General features: G+C 36.9%; 2 protein-coding genes across 2 annotated transcripts; one reads left to right on the top strand and one right to left on the bottom strand.

The window, feature by feature from the left end:
* Positions 1-375: 375 nt before the first annotated feature.
* On the top strand, positions 376-13,897 carry LOC128214348 (O(6)-methylguanine-induced apoptosis 2-like). Its single transcript, XM_052920767.1, has 9 exons — positions 376-484; positions 1,968-2,089; positions 4,256-4,354; positions 4,662-4,847; positions 5,087-5,201; positions 7,068-7,171; positions 7,490-7,554; positions 8,486-8,685; positions 12,627-13,897. The coding sequence occupies exons 1-9, from the start codon at positions 397-399 to the stop codon at positions 12,692-12,694; spliced, it is 1,047 nt and encodes a 348-aa protein (XP_052776727.1). The 5' UTR covers positions 376-396; the 3' UTR covers positions 12,695-13,897.
* A 4,725-nt stretch (positions 13,898-18,622) lies between these two features.
* LOC128214880 (neurensin-1-like) lies at positions 18,623-22,908 on the bottom strand. The gene is made up of 2 exons (XM_052921584.1): positions 22,765-22,908; positions 18,623-19,528 (listed from the first exon to the last, which is right to left on the bottom strand). Exon 2 carries the CDS (start codon positions 19,485-19,487, stop codon positions 18,768-18,770), a length of 720 nt encoding a protein of 239 aa, XP_052777544.1. The 5' UTR covers positions 19,488-19,528; positions 22,765-22,908; the 3' UTR covers positions 18,623-18,767.
* Positions 22,909-23,173: the final 265 nt, after the last annotated feature.

Here is a 23,173-nt window from a genome sequence, read left to right as displayed (position 1 = left end):
ATGTTTTTATTGCTTTTCCTAATGCTTTTGGTGTCAAATATATAGATTTTGACTATCAAATTGATGAAATAATGTATTTATTGTAAACTAAGTCTTAAATTGCAGTCCTGAGACCATATTTTGTATTTTAGTTTTATTGATTCAACCTTCAATATAATGGCTGAATCCCACAATTCTTCTCATGGTAACAGGACTATTTTTGTGCAATAATCTAAATTTCTATTTCTCTTTAATTTTGTAGTTAGCTCCCTGGTTCTATAATATAATTATTCAATTATGTATGTTATCTAATATTATAATTATTATTTTTATAGTGCGTGATAAAAATTAATTTAAGTTTGGCACTATTTTCTTAATCATAACTTTCCGTTCGTGCAGTAATAAGGTTGTTTACAAATGGCTGCCACCGACTCAATTAGAGTGGTGGACGAAGATTATGTCGAAAGGATTCATAGTAGGAACCCATCTGGCCATCTTCACAAAGGTCTTTTTCATTGTTTGTTTATTAACAAGAAGTGTCATGAACAGAACATAACAGAATTTATTCGATTTAAACCATTACGGTTTCTCATGATAAAGGCACAAGATAGATAAATACATATGACTCGATACTTTTACACCTGTCTTTGATAAAGCAACATCTGAAATATTGGCATGTTCATAGTGTGTGTGGGTAAGAACCATTTGCTCGGTATGCTGAATTGGTTCAAGCACCCTGCAACGTGCTGGCAGTAGTTGGTTCAAGCAGCTCGCTGGACTAGCTACCGTAACGTGTGACGGCAAATAAACAAACACCAGATAGCTGAGCTTTCTGGCGTAATGAAACAAACACCAACAGATCCCTTCAGGGAAAAGCATGCTCGACCCTGAAGCGGTCCACTGGTCTTTATATACACTAACTTCTCTATTCTCACATAACTCGGGCTTTGCTAATTTGCATATTACCAACCAAGTTTACATCCGGTATGAAAGTACTTCCGTTTTATACGGATTATTATTATGAATGCACCTCCGCCACTGTAGACCTCTGTCGGCTACAGGGGACCATTACACTTCAACCATCAGGAAAGCAGAGCTTTAGAGATTGTTGAAGTTCCAACTTACTATGCCTCACAGGACAGCTGAGCTTTCTAGCAAGTGCATAGAAGTGGAGACTATGAACGCATTATTTTGACATTTCTTTCGTATGCCTGTAACGCTACAACTCTCTACCATTTAACACCGGGCAATAGAATATATAGTAATAGTATGCAGCGATGTTGAATAATAATGACAAAATTGTTCAATATATACACCGTCTCCGTGGCCTAGTGGTTAAGAACCAGCTGCTGAGTAAGCTGAGGTTGGTTTGAACTAGTGATCGTGTGGTTCGCTTTTTTGCTCCTAGGTTAGCTTCAATGATGGCAGTGGTGGAATTCAAACTCACGCCTTCAATGCAAAGTCAATTCAAATATAATTAATAAGAATGTCTTATATTATTTATTAACAGCAACAGCATCATATGATGGGTTTAATCAGTGTTGTCATTATGTATTCTGCCTGATCAATTTTTTTTGGCATGTATCCAGTAAAAGTCTTGATTAGTCTTACCGGTACTTTGAACACAGAAGCTAAATACAAATGTGTTAGCCCTCGCAGTATGAGAGATTTAGCTTTGAAGGAAAAGTAATTGAGATCAAATAAAAGGCTGAAAAATTTGTACATGTGCTACTGACAATACTAAGATCGACTATAATAATGTCATGCAACAATTTAGAAAGTGGTCTTGAATTTATAACAGGTTTCCTGATCAGGACTGATAAAGGTTTAATGGAATATTGTTAGTGGTTTGTTTTGCCAAGTTGAAAGTAAACTAAAAAATATCATCTTGACCCTGGTCGAGTTTTAATGTTGATTTCATTCCCAATGTTCTTTGGTATCAATCTATAAGACTAAGAGATTGATAACAGTGAATTTCGTTACTTCAGGCCATGGAATTGTGGCAGCAACATCATCAATTCCAAGCAGATACCAGACAATAGTCACAGACAATGCTGATAGAAAAGGATTCGGCCAACAAGCCAAGAGGTTTCAGCCAGAAAGCCATTTTGTAAGAGTTTCTTCATCCATTCATGATTATTAGCAAATGCAAAGCACGCAAGCTTGTAGAATAAACTGAGAGGTTTCCTTATGTTACTAAAATGTATCGTGTTTAGGTAACCAAAGTGTGTAGGTTATGTAAGTGTAAATTTTGGTTGTTACATAAGGTTATTTATTATGGTTGATTAGATAGTAATGGAACATGTTATCTTGAGAATGGCCCTTAGGGACCACTAGCTGTTATCAGCTTCTCAATAATCAAATAACAGTAGCTAGTCAGGTACACAATAGAAATGTCAGGTTGTTACAACACCCCTTTGAAAGCTGATTAGCAGTGCATGGTGAAGAGTTATATGGCCCTTGAACATGTTGAATACAAGGGCTTAATCAAGACATTTCAGCATTTTATTGTTACAGTAATAAATCACACTTAGTATAATGAAATCAGTTGTCACCTTCAATTTGTGAAGCTTTGTGATGTGTTTTTTTTTAAATTTGAAAATGTGGTAACTGTTTAACTGAAATCTGTGAGCAATTCAATTCTATCATTTTTTATTGCAGGAACTTAATACATTATTTAACGGATACCCAACAAAATAATTACATAGGTTGACACAAACAACCCAAATTATTGAAGTATTGCGTAATTAGCTCTAAGCACAACATTCACCTCAATCACAAGGGTGAATGAAGGTACTTTGTGTACCATCTAAGTAGAGCAGGTAGCATGCATATATTATAATACCATAGTTAATTACATGCACAATACTTATTGCAAGTCATCTAGCTCCACCTTCTGGTTACTGTTCTGATATGAGTTGCTTAAACAAAAACAAAGGAAACACTCAAATATCGTACAAGCTGTATTTAGTTTTTATTGACCAGCCTTTTTTATTTCACCAAAAAAAATGATAGTTAAAAAAAATAATTATAAAATATATTTACTTGAAAGGCCAGAAACTACCTTAGAGGTGTAAGCCAGAAAGCCAAATTAAAGAGATTTTGCCTTATGTAACCAAAATATGTTGTGTTTATGTAACCAGTGTGTAGGTTATGTAAGTGCAAATTTTGGGTGTTACACTATTCCATGCATGACTGATTTGATTGTAAAGGAAGGTGTTAGCTTGAGAATTTATTTGTATTTATTTTTTCTATTTGTAATGTCTAATCTAACCAGGGGTGGCCCCTATGGCTTGGTTATATCTCGACATTATCACAATATCACATCTTTATTAATTAAAAGCAAAAATCCCATAATGCCAACCCGCATGGGTAGCTCAAGGTTAGAATTAAAGTCCCCCCCCCCCCCCCCCCCCCCCCCGAAGAAAAAAGAGGGGAAAAATAATACATTACATTTCAGTCGTAATTTGTCGCTGTCAAAAAAAATTAGATAATGTATTTCAACAAAATGAGAAAGTGCCATATCGTAAATATTAAAAATTATATTAAATAAATACAGGCAAACCCACTGAGGAATAATCCTGCCATGAAATATGTGTTATACATATAGGCTGAGCCAAAAAAATTATTTTAAATATAGGTGTTTTTATTGATATATTTATGCTGTTCCTTTTACCATTATGTACCGGTAATTGGTATAATCGTAAGATGATATTTTTATATAAAAATACTGATTATTTAACTTTAGATTTTTATTTACTGTGTAGACTTCGGTATGTTTTATAGTCCAAAGCATCCACGCTATAATTACTGTTGCAATTTTTTTATACTATAATGTATTTTTTTTAAATTCTTGTGTAGACTTAATGAAAACTGTAAAAACTATAGCATGCTCGCCGAATTGTTATTACCAAATTGCGAGGGTTGACGGTCTGATATGAGTGTTTGTGCATTAACATAAACATTTAAGAAAACACACACCAACATGCCACAAGCTGTGAATGGGAGCAGGACTAAACCTCCCGTGTCATTTTTTGACTAGGTGAACAACACCTCCCACATAATTTTGACAAGGTGGACAAAAAATCCCAGAATATTTTGACATGGTGGACAGAGGGATGTTTTGTCTTACATTCACTCTTTATAGCTTTGACTGATAAGCCTCTTTTACTGCACATGCGTATGGAAAATCTTAACATTTGAAAGGACATGAACACCCTTTTTTCTTATAATGATATAAGAAGTTGATATTGTTTGATATGGATGATTGTTTCAGACTGATGCCCCTGGTCCTGGCAACTACGTGGGCCACGTCACCGTGGACAACACTTCAGTCTCATTTTCAAAGAAAGGATCAGGAGGATTTGCCTCAAAGGTATCAGAAATTTGTGTATATTGGCATTCGACTGATCTTCATTGTACCATTGGTATTTAGGACTAGGGGACATCTCCAGTATAAAACTAGGTGAAATGAAGAAAAAAAATGTGTTGATAAATTTGTCAGAATAATTGTTATAATTGTTATCAGTTACATATTCCTCTATAAACATACATGCTCCTGCAATGTCACATTTGTCAAAATGGACAATGGGGCTATTTTATTGTTTACAGCAGGGTAAAGTTCCACTTGCTTGGCTTGAATATTGTTGCTTGAAGCTGTAAAACTGCTTTCTCATTTTCAGACAAAGCGACAGACACGATATTTGATGTCTAATGCCCCAGGACCTGGGATATATGCCCTACCTAGCCTACTCTCCACACAGAAAGACTTCAACAAGGCGGGCTCCACTAGTAATTTCCACAGACCAATAGCTGTACCCTTAGACAATGACCCTAGGCAGATCAGACCTGCTCCAAATGCCTATGATGTAAGCTTTGAATTCTAAATAATACTTGCAAAATAATTTTAAAAGAACACTTTTATTAAGGTAATATTTGCTTTTTATTATGCATTTGAATTTGTTCATTTTGAAGATTGTAGGAAATCGAAACATTAGTTGACCAATAACGATTACTTTGTACAGTAATATGTAAGTTAGCAGGCATTGCTACAATGTCATTTAGATTACTTACTACAGGCAATGTATGTAATATAATTATATTCCAGGTTTTGAAAAATAAACATGGTAAAGTGAACAATGTATCAGCCGATGCTGCATTTAAATCTCAGTCCAAACGGGAAGTCATCAATATAAAAGAGGCTACCAACAACCCAGCACCCGGTAAGTACCTTACTTATTAGATAATTTCTTATTCTAATCTGGTCAATATGCATGGCTGTGCTGAAATTTCTAAAATACCTTCTGGTATTTCCCACCTCACCTCGAAGAAAAAGCTGCTTCTCAACTGCCTGGGGAGTAGCCAAAAATGACTCACTGCCTTCTTGTGACACAACCAAAACGGCTTTGGACGGAAAAGTGGGACACTTCTTAAGTCTGAATTAAAAAAAAGATACCCTGGGAATAGCTGAATCAGGGAATGACCTACAAGATAATAACCTTCCATAGTACAACAAGACACTATGTTGACCAGTGAAAACTTAGTGCAATATGTATGGCTTGCTCAATACCACACTTTGTTCAATATATATATATGGCTTGCTCAATGCCACACTTTGTTCAATATATTTATATGGCTTGCTCAATGCCACACTTGTTCAACATGTATGGCTTGCTCAATGCCACACTTTGTTCAGTATGTATGGCTTGCTCAATACCACACTTTGTTCAATATATATATATATGGCTTGCTCAATGCCACACTTTGTTCAACATGTATGGCTTGCTAAATGCCACACTTTGTTCAGTATGTATGGCTTGCTCAATGCCACACTTTGTTCAACATGTATGGCTTGCTCAATGCCACACTTTGTTCAGTATGTATGGCTTGCTGAATGCCACACTTTGTTCAGTATGTATGGCTTGCTCAATGCCACACTTTGTTCAGTATGTATGGCTTGCTAAATGCCACACTTTGTTCAATATGTATGGCTTGCTCAATGCCACACTTTGTTCAATATGTATGGCTTGCTCAATGCCACACTTTGTTTAAAATGTGTGGTATAAAACTGGTTTTGCTCAATGCCACATTTAGTTCAATATGGTAGTTATGCCATCTCTTATCTGCCTGTGTCTTCTATGAGGTTTTTTCTTCTTTTAACCTTTATTAACCAGGTTTTCACATAGTGAAACCTGGTTATTAGAATGGCGAACGTCGTTGTTCGGACGGGCGGGCGGCCGGGCGGCGTCAAACTCACCTATGACTCTTAATAACTTTAGTATGGGTTGACATATCTTGACCAAACTTGGTCTATAGAAAGAGTTTATGGGTACCTTTCATGGGATTGCGTTTGGGGTCCCTAGGATCAAGGCCAAGGTCACTGTTACTAAAAATAGAAAAACGGTTGAAACTGAATAACTTTAGTTTGGGATGACATATCTTGACTAAACTTGGCCTATAGAAAGAGGTTATGAAGACCTTTCATGGGAATACGTTTGGGGTCCCTAGGGTCATGGTCAAGGTCACTGTTACTAAAATAGAAAAACGATTGAAACTGAATAACTTTAGTTAGGGATGACATATCTTGACTAAACTTGGTCAATAGGAAGAGTTTATGGAGACCTTTCATGGAATTGCGTTTAGGGTCCCTAGGGTCAAGGTCAAGGTCACTGTTACTAAAAATAGAAAATGGTTGAAACTGTATAACTTAAGTTAGGGTTGACATATCCTGACACAACTTGGTATAAAGGAAGGGTTTATGGATACCTTTCAATGGATTGCATTTGGGGTCCCTATGTTCAATGTCACTGTTACTAAAAATAGAAAAACAGACACAGGCTGAAGTTCTTCTGTCAATCATTAAAAACCTGGTTTCGTCGCATTGCGGCGTTTCTTGTTATTTCATTCCTTGCCAATTTTATTTCATTGATTGGCTGATGATACATATTGTGCCAAAAAGCAATTTAATTGTTTATAAAAGTATTCCACCAATATGTTCATATTATATTGCACAAGCTTTTATCAACATATGATTTATTAATTGCATAAAATGATGCACTTTTGTTGATAACTATTCTTTCCTATTTCAGGTCAGTACAATGTAAACGACATGTTACTGCATGACAATGTGAAGATACCATTCTCATGTTTCAAATCAACCAGTAAACGACAGATGGCCACAGAGCCTCCAAATGTACGTCCATAGCTCTTGTTTTCAGGAGTTTTTAATTTTGATTTTCTTTAGTTTATGCTTTCTTAACATTGCAATATTGTTTATTTCAATAACCAACTCTCCATACATAGTTTAGGACAGATGACGTGTTGATCATGGCAGATTTATATTGTTATATTGTATAGTTGGCTTTAATTGTGAAGTCAAGACACTTCAGTCATAATGTATATATGAGATTGATAAAGAAGTAAAGTGTACGTTTTCCTATGATTTAATGGCACAGAGTTTTATTCATGGATACGCACATATTCTGCAATGTTGGCAAATTGTTTGTTTCAGTTTCCGGGCCCAGGGGCATACAAACCCAATGAACCTGTGGACCCAGCCAAGAAACAGTTGTTCCCGTAAGCATTAGTATTTCTTTTGCTTCTCTAGTATAATGCCAGGCTTGCTCAGCATTTCTTCCCAAGTTAACTGTTGACCTTTGGAGAAAACAAATATACAATTTTAGCTCATACAAGGTGTTAGTTTAGATCACCGAACACAAAGTTCTAAGGTGAGCTATTATGAGCCACAGTGACTGTCTTGAGGCTGTTGCGGTTCATTGACAAAATTTTCTCTTGCCAAAAAGGGGTTTTCCCCTAAAACCTTATATCGGCAATGAAGGATTTTGCACTTGAACCTATTAGGCAATAAAGGTCCTATCCATTAAAACCAAAAATACATCGAAGGATTTCCCCTTAAAATCTGATGGTCAATAAAGGGTTTCGTCCTGAAACCTACTAGTGTATTAAGGGAATCGCCCTTAGACCTTACAGGCAATAAAGGATTTCTCCCTTTAACCTTATAGTTAAAATATTTTTACAAATATATTGCCAAAGTTATAGTTTTGCTTTGTTAAAAAACGTGACCATTAGGGGAAGTTGCCTGTAATACTTGTATTGAAATATCCTTATCTGAAAACCAATGCTATGCTGAGTGAGCTGTGACAGTCGTATCAGACCTTTGTAAAAAAAAAATTATCCTAGAGTATAGCATGATTTTCTCTCAATTATAAGCGCTTTCTCGATTTATATACTATTATTATGATACATTTTAGGAATATTGATTTTATGCACTAAAACAGTTAAAGGTATATTGTGTTTATCTGACTTCAGGTCAAAATAAAAAGGAATAAAAAAAACAGTAGAGACTAAATGCCAATATTCACCTATTGCCAAAATATTGGAAACAATGCAATATAAGGTTACATTTAGAACACAGTTTAGACATGGCAGAATTTTTGTTATGAAGTTGAAGCAACAACTTTAACTTTTAGACATATGTTCATTACAGGCGTAAGCACTACCTGTGTATATCCGCGCCGGCCATGCCCCTGCCCGACAGCCCGCCCTCTCCTGGCCCAGGCAGCTACGAGCTCCGGGATTATGAGGGACCGCCCAGACACTACATGTCTGGGGCTGCCTTTGTCTCCACAACCAGCCGCTGGCAGTCAAATGGCAACCAAATCCGCGTACAGGATCTCCCAGGACCAGGTGGGTAGTGGGTGGGGAATGTTTTGTTAGATGTTGCACTGAAGATACAGCAATCAATGTTTGTGCTATACATGCTTCACCTTGTAGTAATGCAAAACTTTTCTGAATTCCGTGAAGTCAATAATTTGTACTCACTTATTTAAGTATATATAAGCCATACTACTCACCCAGGGTGTCAGTGTCACACCTTTGTGAAGGATTTGCATGTAAGCATATTTAAGTCAATATCACAGCAAATACATCATCTATTGCAGTGAAATTTTGGACACATGTTCCCATCCAACCAACTATAAATCAAGTTAACTCTATCTTTAATATAAGACAATTAAATGGCCCTTTATTATTTGATTTAGAAATTCTGGTTAAGGTTTTGCATGTTAGCACACATTAGTTAATATCTAGGAACTACAACTTGTAACAAGATGTATTTGCATTGAGATTTCATACAAGAGTTCTCAACGACCTTATTATGTACCTTTATTATTTGACTAAAAAATCTGGTTAAGATTACATGTTAGCACACAAAAGTCAATATCTCAGCAACTTCTACACATATTGCATTGAAACTTTGCACAAGGGTTTTCAACTATTCAACCTACCTAATCATTCAAATGAGATAACCCTATTTTGCATATAATACAAATTATGGCTATTTTTATTTGACATCCAGTCAAATAATTTTCTCCCACCTCAGATAAGTAGATCCAATAATTTAACCATGCCAGAAATTCTTTTCTCCCACCTCAGATAAGTAGATCCAATAATTTAACCATGCTAGAAATTCTTATCTTGCCCACGGGCGAAGATAAAATGCCTGTATGGAACTCCTTTTTACTGGTCACCACATTGTAATTACCTCCCTTGTTGAAGACTGTCGTCTGTAGCATCATGGACACCTTGTCTTGTGGCAATATTTAGAATGCTAATTAATTATTTCTCGCTTCAAATGTCACCATAAAACAAGTTTTCATGCACCTTTCTTGAAATAATGCTTCACTCTCCTTAGAACTATTTAAAGACCGATTTGACTTTTAACATAAGCTGAATTACTTCGCGCATATCCATGACAACCACGGAATATCGCATATCCACACGCAATTATTTTCACTAAGCACTATTAAAAGAGTTCCAGCAAAAAATACATTTTTACTTAATTTTGTTTAGCTGAGGTGGGAGAAAAAGCATCTACCACTCGGTAAACCTCATTTCCACAAAACACCCTACGCTCGGGTCGGAATGAACCTGTCTTACACTCTCAGCCATGGAAGATACTTATAATCTTTCATTATGACTTTTTATTATTCAACTTTTGAATTCTGGTGTAATGTGTCTGTGACAGCTTTTGTTAAAGTTTCAAATTATAGCTGGGTATTCATCCCTTTGTGTTTCTAATTGTCCCAGGCAGACTCTTATTCCTGATCGTTATTGTTTAATTTTAAATCAGAATGAGTGATGAAAGTTTCTTTAAGTGCTTCAATTAACCAGGGACACTACATTGCATGACAAGTGTCTAGTGTTTGATAGATGTAAGATAAGAACCTTCTGCCTCAGTCCAGTTTTCAGCTTTGAAATGTTCCATAGCGGTCCCCTGGCAATCAATGTGTTCAGAAAACGGCTTTCTGATAACAAATGCATTGATTCAACTATTTCATTTTAAGTTAAGGAAAAACGCAGTTGTTGTATATCATCTTAGGCTCATAATTGAAATATCATAGTCATATTGAGATATTCTTTACTTGCTAGATTGTCTTTGATTTTGAAGAAAAAAGTATCGGTATTTAACCATTTCCATTATTTTAGTGTAACCATCAGCGTCATTGTGCAAAAACTTAAAAACTTTGCCATACTATAAACATTATTTGGAAAGTGGACATGGGTTTTAATCTTGCTGCGAGTGCTCTTGTATTTAAACATATTGCTCTCCAGTGAATTGTTTGCAATTAAACTTGATGGTAAAGTGTTTTAGATTGTTGTATTACAACTGCTCATAGCTTTCTGCCAGAGTCTCTAAGGGGATTTCAAATACCAGTCTGCAAAAAAACAACAGTCCTCAAATAAATACTAGTCCTCAATTAAATACCAGTCCTCAAGTAAATACCAGTCCTCAAATGTCTGGTTTGGTTACACTGTATCAGTCATTTTATAACCAGTTTGGCATTTCCAGTAAATTATTTACTTTAATACAGGCTTTCAAAGACAATCTTATAAATGTTTAATTTTATGCTGTATATGAATGAATCCTTTATATGTCCTACAGTTCTTTGTCTGCTCATCAGAGACATGGTAATGCACTCAAACATGATCAGGCAAAATAATCTTGGAATATCAGATAATAATATACATACAAATTGAAGCAAAGCATTAATTTGATTTATTAAGCATGTCACCAGTACATTTCCTATCAAACCCTTGCTTACTTTCAGAGGCACACTAATTGATTAGACTCCCACGTTGCCTTTACATTTCCATATATAACAACGCCTGGTTCCGCCACTCATACACTGAGACCAGTGTGGGAGAAAATCATTGAAATATACTGGCAAAATAAAGTATCTGAGCAAACAAAAATATACCAGTTGTATAATTATCTCAGAAAACAGGAATATTTATAGATGATTTGATTCTGAAAATTGTGACATGCTATAGCAGGTATTCATCAGTTTCAGGGTAGCGTTTGGTTTAATAATCGAAATGAACAACATGTATTAATATCTTCAGAATTTTTAGACAAGTTTCCTTTCATGCACAATTTTTTTTTACCCTAGTACTTTAAATTCAGCAATGGCAAATGGCTGTTCATTCTGTCTCCCCTTCGGCTGACAGGAGACATATTGTTATTGGCATTGTTATCTGTCTGTTTGTCTGTCTGTTCTTTACAAACTATTGTCATACGTTTCACCAAAAGTATATTAGCCAGAGTGAAAAAACTTGACAGGAATGTTAAGCAGCATGCGAAGTTGTGCACCAGGGGATTTGTGTGTTGCTTCGTCCAAAAGGTGCAGAGTTATGGCCCTTGAATTGGTTAAAAAATAGCCTATAGAGTAACCATCTGTCACAAAATCTTGTGTCACAATGTATTCTGTTTTAACAATAGATCTGTAAACAGGGATGATATGAGGAAATACATACCTTTTCATTTCGAAAACAAATATCAAGCTGCTTATAATATTCTGCTGGTTAAATATGTGTTCAGTTTTTTAATTCAATTTCCCTATATACCATTTCAGAAGTTATTCAAACATTGGATATATACCCAAAAGAAATCAATTTTCCAACAAATAAATCTGATGATTGTTTTTCTTATTCTGTTTTTAGATCTTGAAGCATTTGCAGAATTCAACGGCTTTTTGTACTTTATTGTATATTAAAAATCTCTGAAATGTTGAACCATTTGCTTAGTTCAGTTGATAATTTTTCTTTTTAAAGTCCACTAACATGATTCTGTTGTTTACATCAAATGGTTTGGATTGATTTCTCGAGATAAAGTGTTAACCTGTTTATGGGAGAGGAAGTCCTGCATTATGTTATCATGGAATTATTGATTGAAAAAAGCTGTGAACACACTCTAGTACAACAACAGAGGTGGATAATATTCTTTCCTTGCATGGGCTGCAATTGGCAGGTTGTTCCTGATTCTGTGGCTTCAAGTTGTTCATATCCATATTTTCATGGTACACTTATCGTCATTCACAGATACCGGTATTGGTAATTTTCTGATGGGTGGTGATGCTATATATGGCAAATTGAATAGCAATACAATTAATAGCCATAATTCAGCTTTTTTTACTTGGCCATCATTCAGTAGCCAAATTGTTAAGTCAGGAAAAAAAGAAGTGGTATCCAATTTTAACAATGTTTTATTTGCTTTGCATGTTTTTAAATAAAAACATTACTGAATCTGTATACCATATTTGCCTAACTGACATTGCATGTATTTCCAGCCCACTATCGGCCAGTTAACATGGGGAAGCAGTCTTTCATCTACAACTCTGCTGGGAAGTGGATCTGACTTACTCCTTCTATGTATTCAATCACAATGTCATGTGAAATTGACTGTGAACCAAGTATTAAATGTTATGCTCCATACCAATTAAACAACCCTCCCATCATTGCCTTTTGGAGCATTAAACTTCTGGAAATGACTTCCTTGTGTCAGATTTTTGTTGGAATAAGGAGGGCTGTTCTGCTCTCCCAGAGTTACCATCCTGTTCTAGTTTTTCAACACGTAGGGATATTTAGTCATATCTGATTAATTGTTATATTTAATTCACAAAGTTGTTCAGAGACAATTATATTTAAGGCCTCCCTATATGATCCTTTATACACAGTATGGCCTCCGATTGAAAATATGAATTAAGTTTTTCGACATTGGATTTTTAATCTCATCTCAAAAAATCTTTCATGCAATGGAGACAGTTCTACACCTTTGTGTTGTAGGCCATAACATAGTTATGCTAGTATAATGTTAATTCCCTCTTCAATGTCTTCAATATGAGTAATAGCCCCTTTTATTTTGAATTCAAATATTTGTTCAACCAATCCTGCCTTTCAGTTATATATCTCACAGACGAAGCGGTATTGTCAAGTGCGCCATTTCAAGGATGTTTGTCCTTGTTGTATGTACAAGAAAACCTTCACCTTTGTTTTAAACTTTATTTATTTTTCAACAAATGTGAAGTAAGTTATATTACTAACTTTATGTAAAGTCACTCTTGATGGCACAATGTTTGCACAAGAGTGTGCCGTCTTTTGCTGATGCACCAATGTGTCTCAGCCTCTCGGGTTTTGATATTTAGCATGGCTGTCAGCAAGTTTGGTTTGTGTCATTAAGTTCTCCGGGTACTCTGGTTTTCTTTGCTATGCATTTGTATAGTTATCTTATTTTTATAAGCCTGCTGAAATATATACGATTACCTTTTCAGGAATATGATATTCTGTGATTTCAGATTAAATAGTTGGTTGAATTCACTTAAAATGTCAATCCATATTGTTGCCATTCTGAAGTCAAGTTGAATACAATCATGTTTCTTTCGTTACAATGGTATATACCAGTATTAAGTGTATTAAAATTATTATTATCTTCTTAATACTACTGTTCATGTCTGTGATAAAGTTTTTATGTCTATTTCATGTTTTAACTGTTATTTTTGATTGCATGACAAATATCATGTTTAAAAAATGCTGTCACTTACATTTATGATAAATTTGTAAATTTGTATACATGGATTTGTTATTTTTATGCCCCGAAGGTGGGCATATTAAAATCTCACCGTCTGTCCGTCTGTCCGTGAGTCCGGCTCACTAACTTGTGTCCGGGCTGTAACTTTCTCTGGTATGGACAGATCTTAAAATAACTTGCCACATGTGTTTAACATACCACGACAACGTGTCCCGTGAAAGACCCCCTCCCTACCTCTAAGGTCAAGGTCACACTTAGGTGTTTATTCCCAATGGAAGTCTGCATAAAAGGACATAGAGTATAGGTTGTCGTGTCCAGGCTGTAACGTTCTCTTGTATGGACAGATTTTAAAATAACTTGCCACATGCGTTTGACATACCAAGACAACCTGTCGTGTGCAAGACCCTCTAAGGTCAAGGTCACACTTAGGTGATTATTCACAATGGAAGGCTGCATATAAGGACATAGAGTATAGATTGTCGTGTCCAGGCTGTAACTTTCTCTTGTATGGACAGATTTTAAAATAACTTGCCACATGTGTTTGACATACCAAGACAACCTGTCGTGTGCAAGACCCTCTAAGGTCAAGGTCACACTTAGGTGTTTATTCACAATGGAAGGCTGCATATAAGGACATAGAGTATAGGTTGTCGTGTCAGGGCTGTAACTTTTTCTGTATAGACATATTTTTTAAATAACTTGCCACATGTGTTTGACATATCAAGACGGCGTGTCGCATACAAGACCCGTGTCCCTACCTCTAAGGTCAAGGTCACACTTAGGTGTTTGTTCACAATGGAATGCTGCATATATAAGGACATTGAGTATAGGTTTTCATGTCCGGGTTGTTACTTTCTCTTGAATGGACAGATTTTAAAATGACTTGCCACTTGTGTTTGACATTACAAGACAACTTGTCACGTGCAAGACCCATTACATTTAAGGTGAAAGATACACTTCGTGTTTATTCACAATGGAATTCTGAATATAAGGACATAAGAGTGTAAGTTGTCAAGTATGGGTGGTATTTTTTATGTTCAGAGGCAATTTAAAATAACTTGCCATATGTATTTGACACCTAAAGGCAAGATAAACTTTTCATTTACTGACCTTGTTCATAGGTCAATGTCACATTCGGGGGGCATTCGTCACATACTGTGACAGCTGTCGTTCATTTGAGAAAAAGGAAAGCAATCCTGTTTTGGGATTATTCTTAGCAGCAAAATTCGTCCGTCTGTTAACTATACTCTAGTAACCCTGAAGTCACTATAGACTGTTAAAGGCCCTTTCATAATACAAATAGACGACATGTATAGGTCAACTTGTGCTCTTAAAACTTAAAACGTGTATCAACACTGATTAATGAGGGTTTTACTGTTAAAGACCACATCGTGTCCACGGCACTAACTATAATCGATCAAACTGGTGGTGACAAAGCAGTTCAGTGTTAGTGCAGAAATGTCAGTTAGACGCCATTGACGTCATGATATATACATGTCTCGCATCATGTTCACTTTATGGAATAAACAAGGTCAATTATGTAGAAGCTATCTGAGACTATGTGTGTGACATATTGAGACTTATCTGCATGATCTTGTTATTAGATTGATGTACTTTTTATTACGCTGTACACAGTAATGGTCTTCGTTGGTTGAAGCCCTTTCAGTTTCAACACGTAAAGTGGAGATTGCTTTCTACCGTCCCATTGTCATGACATTTAGAAAGGCCAAGCTATTGAAAGGCATTGATTAGGTTTCAAACATGACTGCAAAAATGGTCCCAAGATTCTGTAACCATGAGATCTAAGTCGTTATCTAGATGAAGAAAGAGATTTGTCGCTCTTGTTGACCTTTCTTCCGGAGCGTAGTTGGGATTGAGGAATGAGAGGGCTATGAACCATTCTACAAATCTAGTCCTCGGCTGCTCAGTTGGCGTCAAATGATACCCCTTTCTTGGTGATCGTGACACCACCAGAAGGTCAAGCGTTCTATGTGTACATGTAACTATGGTCGTGATACTACCAGAAGGTCAAGCGCCGTATGTGTTCATATAACTATGATCGTGATACTACCAGAAGGTTAAGCGCCGTATGTGTTCATATAACTATGATCTTGATACTACCAGAAGGTTAAGCGCCGTATGTGTTCATATAACTATGATCTTGATACTACCAGAAGGTTAAGCGTCGTATGTGTTCATATAACTATGATCTTGATACTACCAGAAGGTTAAGCGCCGCATGTGTACATAAAACTATGATATCGTGATACTTCCAGAAGGTCAAGCGTCGTATGTGTTCATAAAAACTATGATATCGTGATATTACCAGGTCAACCGTCGTATGTGTGCATATAACCACGATCGTGATACTACCAGGTCAAGCGTCGTATGTGTGCATATAACTACGATCGTGATACTACCAGGTCAACCGTCGTGTGTGTGCATATAACTACGATCGTGATACTACCAGGTCAACCGTCGTATGTGTGCATATAACTATGATCGTGATACAACCAGGTCAACCTCCGTATGTGTGCATATAACTATGATCGTGATACTACCAGGTCAACCGTCGTATGTGTGCATATAACTACGATCGTGATACTACCAGGTCAACCGTCGTATGTGTGCATATAACTACGATCGTGATACTACCAGGTCAACCGTCGTATGTGTTCATAAAAACTATGATATCGTGATATTACCAGGTCAACCGTCGTATGTGTGCATATAACCACGATCGTGATACTACCAGGTCAAGCGTCGTATGTGTGCATATAACTACGATCGTGATACTACCAGGTCAACCGTCGTATGTGTGCATATAACTACGATCGTGATACTACCAGGTCAACCGTCGTATGTGTGCATATAACTATGATCGTGATACAACCAGGTCAACCTCCGTATGTGTGCATATAACTATGATCGTGATACTACCAGGTCAACCGTCGTATGTGTGCATATAACTACGATCGTGATACTACCAGGTCAACCGTCGTATGTGTGCATATAACTACGATCGTGATACTACCAGGTCAACCGTCGTATGTGTTCATATAACTATGATCGTGATACTACCAGAAGGTCAAGCGTCGTATATGTACATAAAACTATGATCGTGATACTACCAGAAGGTCAAGCGTCGTATCAGTACATATAACTATGATCGTGATACTACCAGAAGGTCAAGCGCCGTATGTGTTCATATAACTATGATCGTGATACTACCAGAAGGTCAAGCGCCGTTTGTGTACATTTAACTATGATCGTGATACATGTACTACCACAAGGCCAAGCGCCGTATGTGTACATATAACTATGATCGTGATACTACCGGAAGGTTAAGTGTCGTATGTGTACATATAACTATGATCGTGATACATGTACTACCAGAAGGCCAAGCGCCGTATGTGTACATATAACTATGATTGTGATACTACCGGAAGGTCAAGTGTCGTATGTGTACATTTAACTATGATCGTGATACATGTTCTACCAGAAGGCCAAGCGCCGTATGTGTACATATCACTATGATCGTGATACTACCGGAAGGTTAAGTGTCGTATGTGTACATTTAACTATGATCGTGATACATGTTCTACCAGAAGGTCAAGCGTCGTATGTGTTCATATAACTATGATCGTGATACTACCAGGTCAAGCGTCGTATGTGTACATATAACTATGATCGTGATACATGTACTACCAGAAGGCCAAGCGCCGTATGTGTACATATAACTATGATCTTGATACTACCAGAAGGTTAAGTGTCGTATGTGTACATATAACTATGATCGTGATACATGTACTACCAGAAGGCCAAGCGCCGTATGTGTATATATAACTATGATCGTGATACTACCGGAAGGTCAAGCGTCGTATGTGTACATATAACTATGATCGTGATACTACCGGAAGGTCAAGTGTCGTATGTGTACATATAACTATGATCGTGATACATGTACCACCAGAAGGCTAAGCGTCGTATGTGTACATATCACTATGATCGTGATACTACCGGAAGGTCAAGTGTCGTATGTGTACATATAACTATGATCGTGATACATGTACTACCAGAAGGCCAAGCGTCGTATGTGTATATATAACTATGATCGTGATACTACCGGAAGGTCAAGCGTCGTATGTGTACATATAACTATGATCGTGATACTACCGGAAGGTCAAGTGTCGTATGTGTACATATAACTATGATCGTGATACATGTACTACCAGAAGGCTAAGCGTCGTATGTGTACATATCACTATGATCGTGATACTACCGGAAGGTCAAGTGTCGTATGTGTACATATAACTATGATCGTGATACATGTACTACCAGAAGGCCAAGCGCCGTATGTGTACATATAACTATGATCGTGATACTACCGGAAGGTCAAGCGTCGTATGTGTACATATAACTATGATCCTGATACATGTTCTACCAGAAGGCCAAGCTCCGTATGTGTACATATAACTATGATCGTGATACTACCGGAAGATCAAGCGTTGTATGTGTACATATAACAATGATCGTGATACTACCGGAAGGTCAAGCGTCATATCAGTACATATAACTATCAATATTGCTCTTCTTTCACTAGAACCATTAAACTGGTAAGTGTCGGTTTCGAGCATAGTTTTTACATTGGAGCGCTTCTTGCCGCAAGTGAGACACAAATAATTGCAGTTAGGAATCCAGAGAGACTATCCAGATGATATTTATTTAAGAAAACAACCTTTTCGAACAAATTTTGGCATTGAAATCAATCGATCTGGAACGCACCAAAAACAATCATTTTAGATTAAAATAAATATCATTTTAAACAAATGTAAACATCATAAAATAAATATACTAGTAATTTGTTTTAGAAAAGAGCCTTAATTATTCAGTCCTGACACTGCTAATCATGGTATTCCACGACCCCCTCATTCGTCACCACGGCCTCTGGGACGCTGCGTAGCGGCTGGACGCTCTTAACCTTTGATGACTTGGGAATGGACATGTCAACTGGGCTGAGCGGTGCCTCCTCGTCCTCCACCCGCACGTTGAAGTTGTCCTCTCCTGGGTCCTCGTCACAATATGACGTGAGAAAACTGGGGAAGAGGAGCGCCATGGCGAGCGTCATCCCGCCAACGCAGAACAGAATGAGGCCGATTAGCTTGCACACGTCTAGTGTCGTGTTGAACGTCATGGCGCTCCGGTCCACGTAACCCTCGCTGTGCTCCTCGTCAACCTTCAGGAATATGGATTTTTGCGGAACAAGGTAGCCGACTAGAATACCAATAATTCCAAACACTAGCAAGTTCACACCCAGCCACATAAATATCTTCCACCAGATCTGTGGGCATCTCCGCCGGCGCGGGTTAGGGTGAAGCAAGAACCGGAAGTCGTCTTCGTCCTCGTAGATCGACGGGTCCTTGTAGGTCGCCTCGTAAAAATCGTGTAGGTAAGACTTCACTCCGAAGTAGTCTGGACAGTGCTTCTTTTTCGGGGTTGATGTCCGGCTAGTCTTTCGACTGGCGGGCTTCGATGCGGCGTCATGGTTTTCCTCCGCGATGTCCGGCAACGGCTCCCTTTCTTCCGCGCGAAGAAGTCCCTGTTTGTCTTCTTTAGCTGCCATCGTAAAATGGCTTTCACGTTTACGGTGTCATCACGTCATGCCTGCAAACAAGAGACCTGAGGTTGATAGTTGTAAGGTCATTTGTCTAAATAAACAATATTAAACAAGAACAGTTGCGTTGCCAAGAAAAGCTCTGTGTTTTCAATCGAAACATCGAGAATATGACCTTTTTATAGTCTCAATAGATGTGCACCGATTTGTATGTAGCCAATCTACACAATATTCCAAGACATTGCCCTAGGATTTAGTAAATATCAAAGAGTAACATATTTGCATGCAAGAACGCTGCTGCGGCCAGGCGATCATTAATTAGTATCATATTCATTACATTAGGGTTGAAATAACGAACATGGTGCTGTATTTTAATGTAGTAATAGAGTCACTATAGATTATGTTTTGCGTCAAATGTTGTAGACATCGGCTACGCAGTGTGAGTGAAACAAAGACGAGTCCTGAGGTTCCACTTATCAATTCGTTATGCTGGGTATACCAAAGAAGGTTCAAGCAAGCGAAGCTATACATAGCCTTCATAATTGTTTTTTTTTTTGTTACTGCGGTCTCGACGGATACGTGTTTACACACCGAACGCGACGTGATACAGGTCACCAGAAAAAACGTCACATCATGATATCCCCCATGTCACAAGATTTAAATCGTATATAAAACCGTTGGTGTAGGTTTTTTTTTAACAATATGGTAATGGTGACGATGACGGTTTTGTTTTCGATTTGAGGCGCTTATAACTTTTAATTACTGATATTTCTACAACATCTGATGTCGTTTGCGACAAAAGTCGCTATTCCTACAAAGTCTGATGTCGTTTAGCGACCATATGCGATATTTTTACACAGTTTGCGGATTTTAGCTCGAAATGAGTACAAATTATTGTGATACCGACAATGAGATCAATCAGGACCGACGTATATCAACGGCATTTAATATCTTCGTATGTGTTCTTTATCTCATCATATGTACCCAAAATAATATAAATGAATATAAATGAATATCTTAAACACAAACCATGAGCCAGACGCCTGTGTTTATTCCATGATATCGAAATTGCAAAAAAATACAGTTATAGTAAAGTATTTTTGTTCAAGTCGGGTACGAACCAACGCCGGTAAAGCCAAGAACAAACTACACGACCGACGCCTTAACCACAAGGACCAGGACTTTAAACAAAAGTTGTGGGTATTTCGATTTTCTTAACAATACATTGATTTACATGATCATGTCAATCAACCAATCACGCAACAACAAAGCCGTTATTAAATGACCATTTGCATTTTTAACGCTAATGATAAGTTGTGGCCTTCAAAAACGATATTTGAGCAAGTATCAACCTTTGCTGAAGGGTTCCCAAATTTTGCTATCTTTGTTTTAACACTCATGATGATTTTCTACACTTTATTCAACAAAACATGAGCGAGTACTCTTTACATGTCGACATAACCTCTTATATATATACGAGCGTTCAATACAAAGATTCGCCGACGTGTAACTAAGGGGCCCATCTTAATACCAAGTCTAGCATTCTGACTGTCAAATGCCATCAACGCTGTATGATTACAGGTCATCGCTACCTGGCCATTGGCCTATTCATACCAAATAGTATCGCTTTAGTAACGCTTTTGGCCATTTAACACCAATATTGAACTTAAATATGGTAAATTTGATCTGATCTTTTTGTCAGTTGTATATATACTGGTTTCCAGAGAGTGCAGCTTTAAATTATTTCATTGGTCGATAGTAATTTTTAGATAAACATTGACCAATCAATACACATCTCGGCTAACTTTGACGAAACCAAAGAGGAATCAAGTTTAAGGCGTTTCCTGCTGGACCCCCATAATTATTATTTTGATATATGAGTGGGTTTTGAGTGAAGGAAAGAAAATATATGTATGATTTCAAGGCAAATATACAAACTGGTATAACTAAATGTAAGATGTAAGGCAAATATACAAACTGGTATAACTTAATGTAAGTTGTAAGGCAAGTATACAAACTGGTAGAACTTAATGTAAGATGTAAGGCAAGTATACAAACTGGTAGAACTTAATGTAAGATGTAAGGCAAGTATACAAACTGGTAGAACTTAATGTAAGATGTAAGGCAAGTATACAAACTGGTAGAACTTAATGTAAGATGTAAGGCAAGTATACAAACTGGTAGAACTTAATGTAAGATGTAAGGCAAGTAAACAAACTGGTAGAACTTAATGTACGATGTAAGGCAAGTATACAAACTGGTAGAACTTAATGTAAGATGTAAGGCAAGTATACAAACTGGTAGAACTTAATGTAAGATGTAAGGCAAGTATACAAACTGGTAGAACTTAATGTAAGATGTAAGGCAAGTATACAAACTGGTAGAACTTAATGTAAGATGTAAGGCAAGTATACAAACTGGTAAAACTTAATGTACGATTTAAGGCAAGTATACAAACTGGTATCAAGTATACAAACTGGTAGAACTTAATGTAAGATGTAAGGCAAGTATACAAACTGGTAGAACTTAATGTAAGATGTAAGGCAAGTATACAAACTGGTAGAACTTAATGTAAGATGTAAGGCAAGTATACAAACTGGTAGAACTTAATGTACGATGTAAGGCAAGTATACAAACTGGTATCAAGTATACAAACTGGTAGAACTTAATGTAAGATGTAAAGCAAGTATACAAACTGGTAGAACTTAATGTTAGATGTAAGGCAAGTATACAAACTGGTAGAACTTAATGTAAGATGTAAGGCAAGTATACAAACTGGTAGAACTTAATGTACGATGTAAGGCAAGTATACAAACTGGTATCAAGTATACAAACTGGTATAACTTAATGTAAGGTGTAAGGCAAATATACAAACTGTTAGAACTTAATGAATAATGTAAGGCAAATAAACAAACTCGTATAACTCTATGTATGATGTAAGGCAAGGATACAAATTGGTATAACTTGATGTATGATGAGAAAAAAACGTTTCAAATGATTCTAAACATGTACGGGTTTCTCAGGCATCACCATTTTACATGAAGGTAAATTTCGCCTTCAAAGAGCTAGATGTGTATAGCTTATTTCTGTTAAAACCGCTGACCATTACAATTTATCGACGAGAAGACAAACTAGGGCTTTATACGACTGACTAGGACTCCGGAGGGAATGCCAATGCTCTATCTTAAAGTCAATACGGAGATTCACAACCGCCCACAACTGCTCAGCACCAGATACGGCTACAACAATATATCTAAAAATATGTCATCTACTAGAGTTGCATTACCTGCATTGTCTCTCAAAGTTCGTAAATAAAATTCCAAAACTGAATACACATTATTTTTCACTCTATATTTACAATCACAATGTTTACTTTCCTGACCGTATGGTTCTGAGAATATTGGAAACCGCGGAAATCAATATTCTTCGAAGCGCGCATGTGCACGATAAGACCGCTTCCTGTTATTGGCAGTGACGCGTCTGTTGTATCGACTGTCGGAATAAATGAGGATCGGCGTCAACACTTTCCCTCCGTAATTTTGTGATTAAACAGAGCAAAATATGTTTGATAGACTCAAAACAACACTTTGAAAATGTCGTTTTAATGTTGTTTTGTTTCTGTATTTGGATAATGCTTAACAGCACTTCCATCAGATAAAAGTTCAATAGGTGACAGTCAAGTACAAGGAAAAGAC

Source organism: Mya arenaria, chromosome 13 (genome assembly GCF_026914265.1).
Source record: "Mya arenaria isolate MELC-2E11 chromosome 13, ASM2691426v1".
Lineage (NCBI taxonomy): Eukaryota > Metazoa > Mollusca > Bivalvia > Myida > Myidae > Mya > Mya arenaria.
Note: the sequence above shows the minus strand (reverse complement) of the source record. Positions and strands in the feature narration are given on the sequence as shown.

Coding starts and splice junctions, on each gene's coding strand:
- LOC128214348 (XM_052920767.1), top strand. CDS start 397: ATGGCTGCCACCGACTCAATTAGAGTGGTGGACGAAGATTATGTCGAA. Junction 485..1,967: donor ATCTGGCCATCTTCACAAAG/GTCTTTTTCATT, acceptor TCGTTACTTCAG/GCCATGGAATTGTGGCAGCA. Junction 8,686..12,626: donor ACAGGATCTCCCAGGACCAG/GTGGGTAGTGGG, acceptor ATGTATTTCCAG/CCCACTATCGGCCAGTTAAC.
- LOC128214880 (XM_052921584.1), bottom strand. CDS start 19,487: ATGGCAGCTAAAGAAGACAAACAGGGACTTCTTCGCGCGGAAGAAAGG.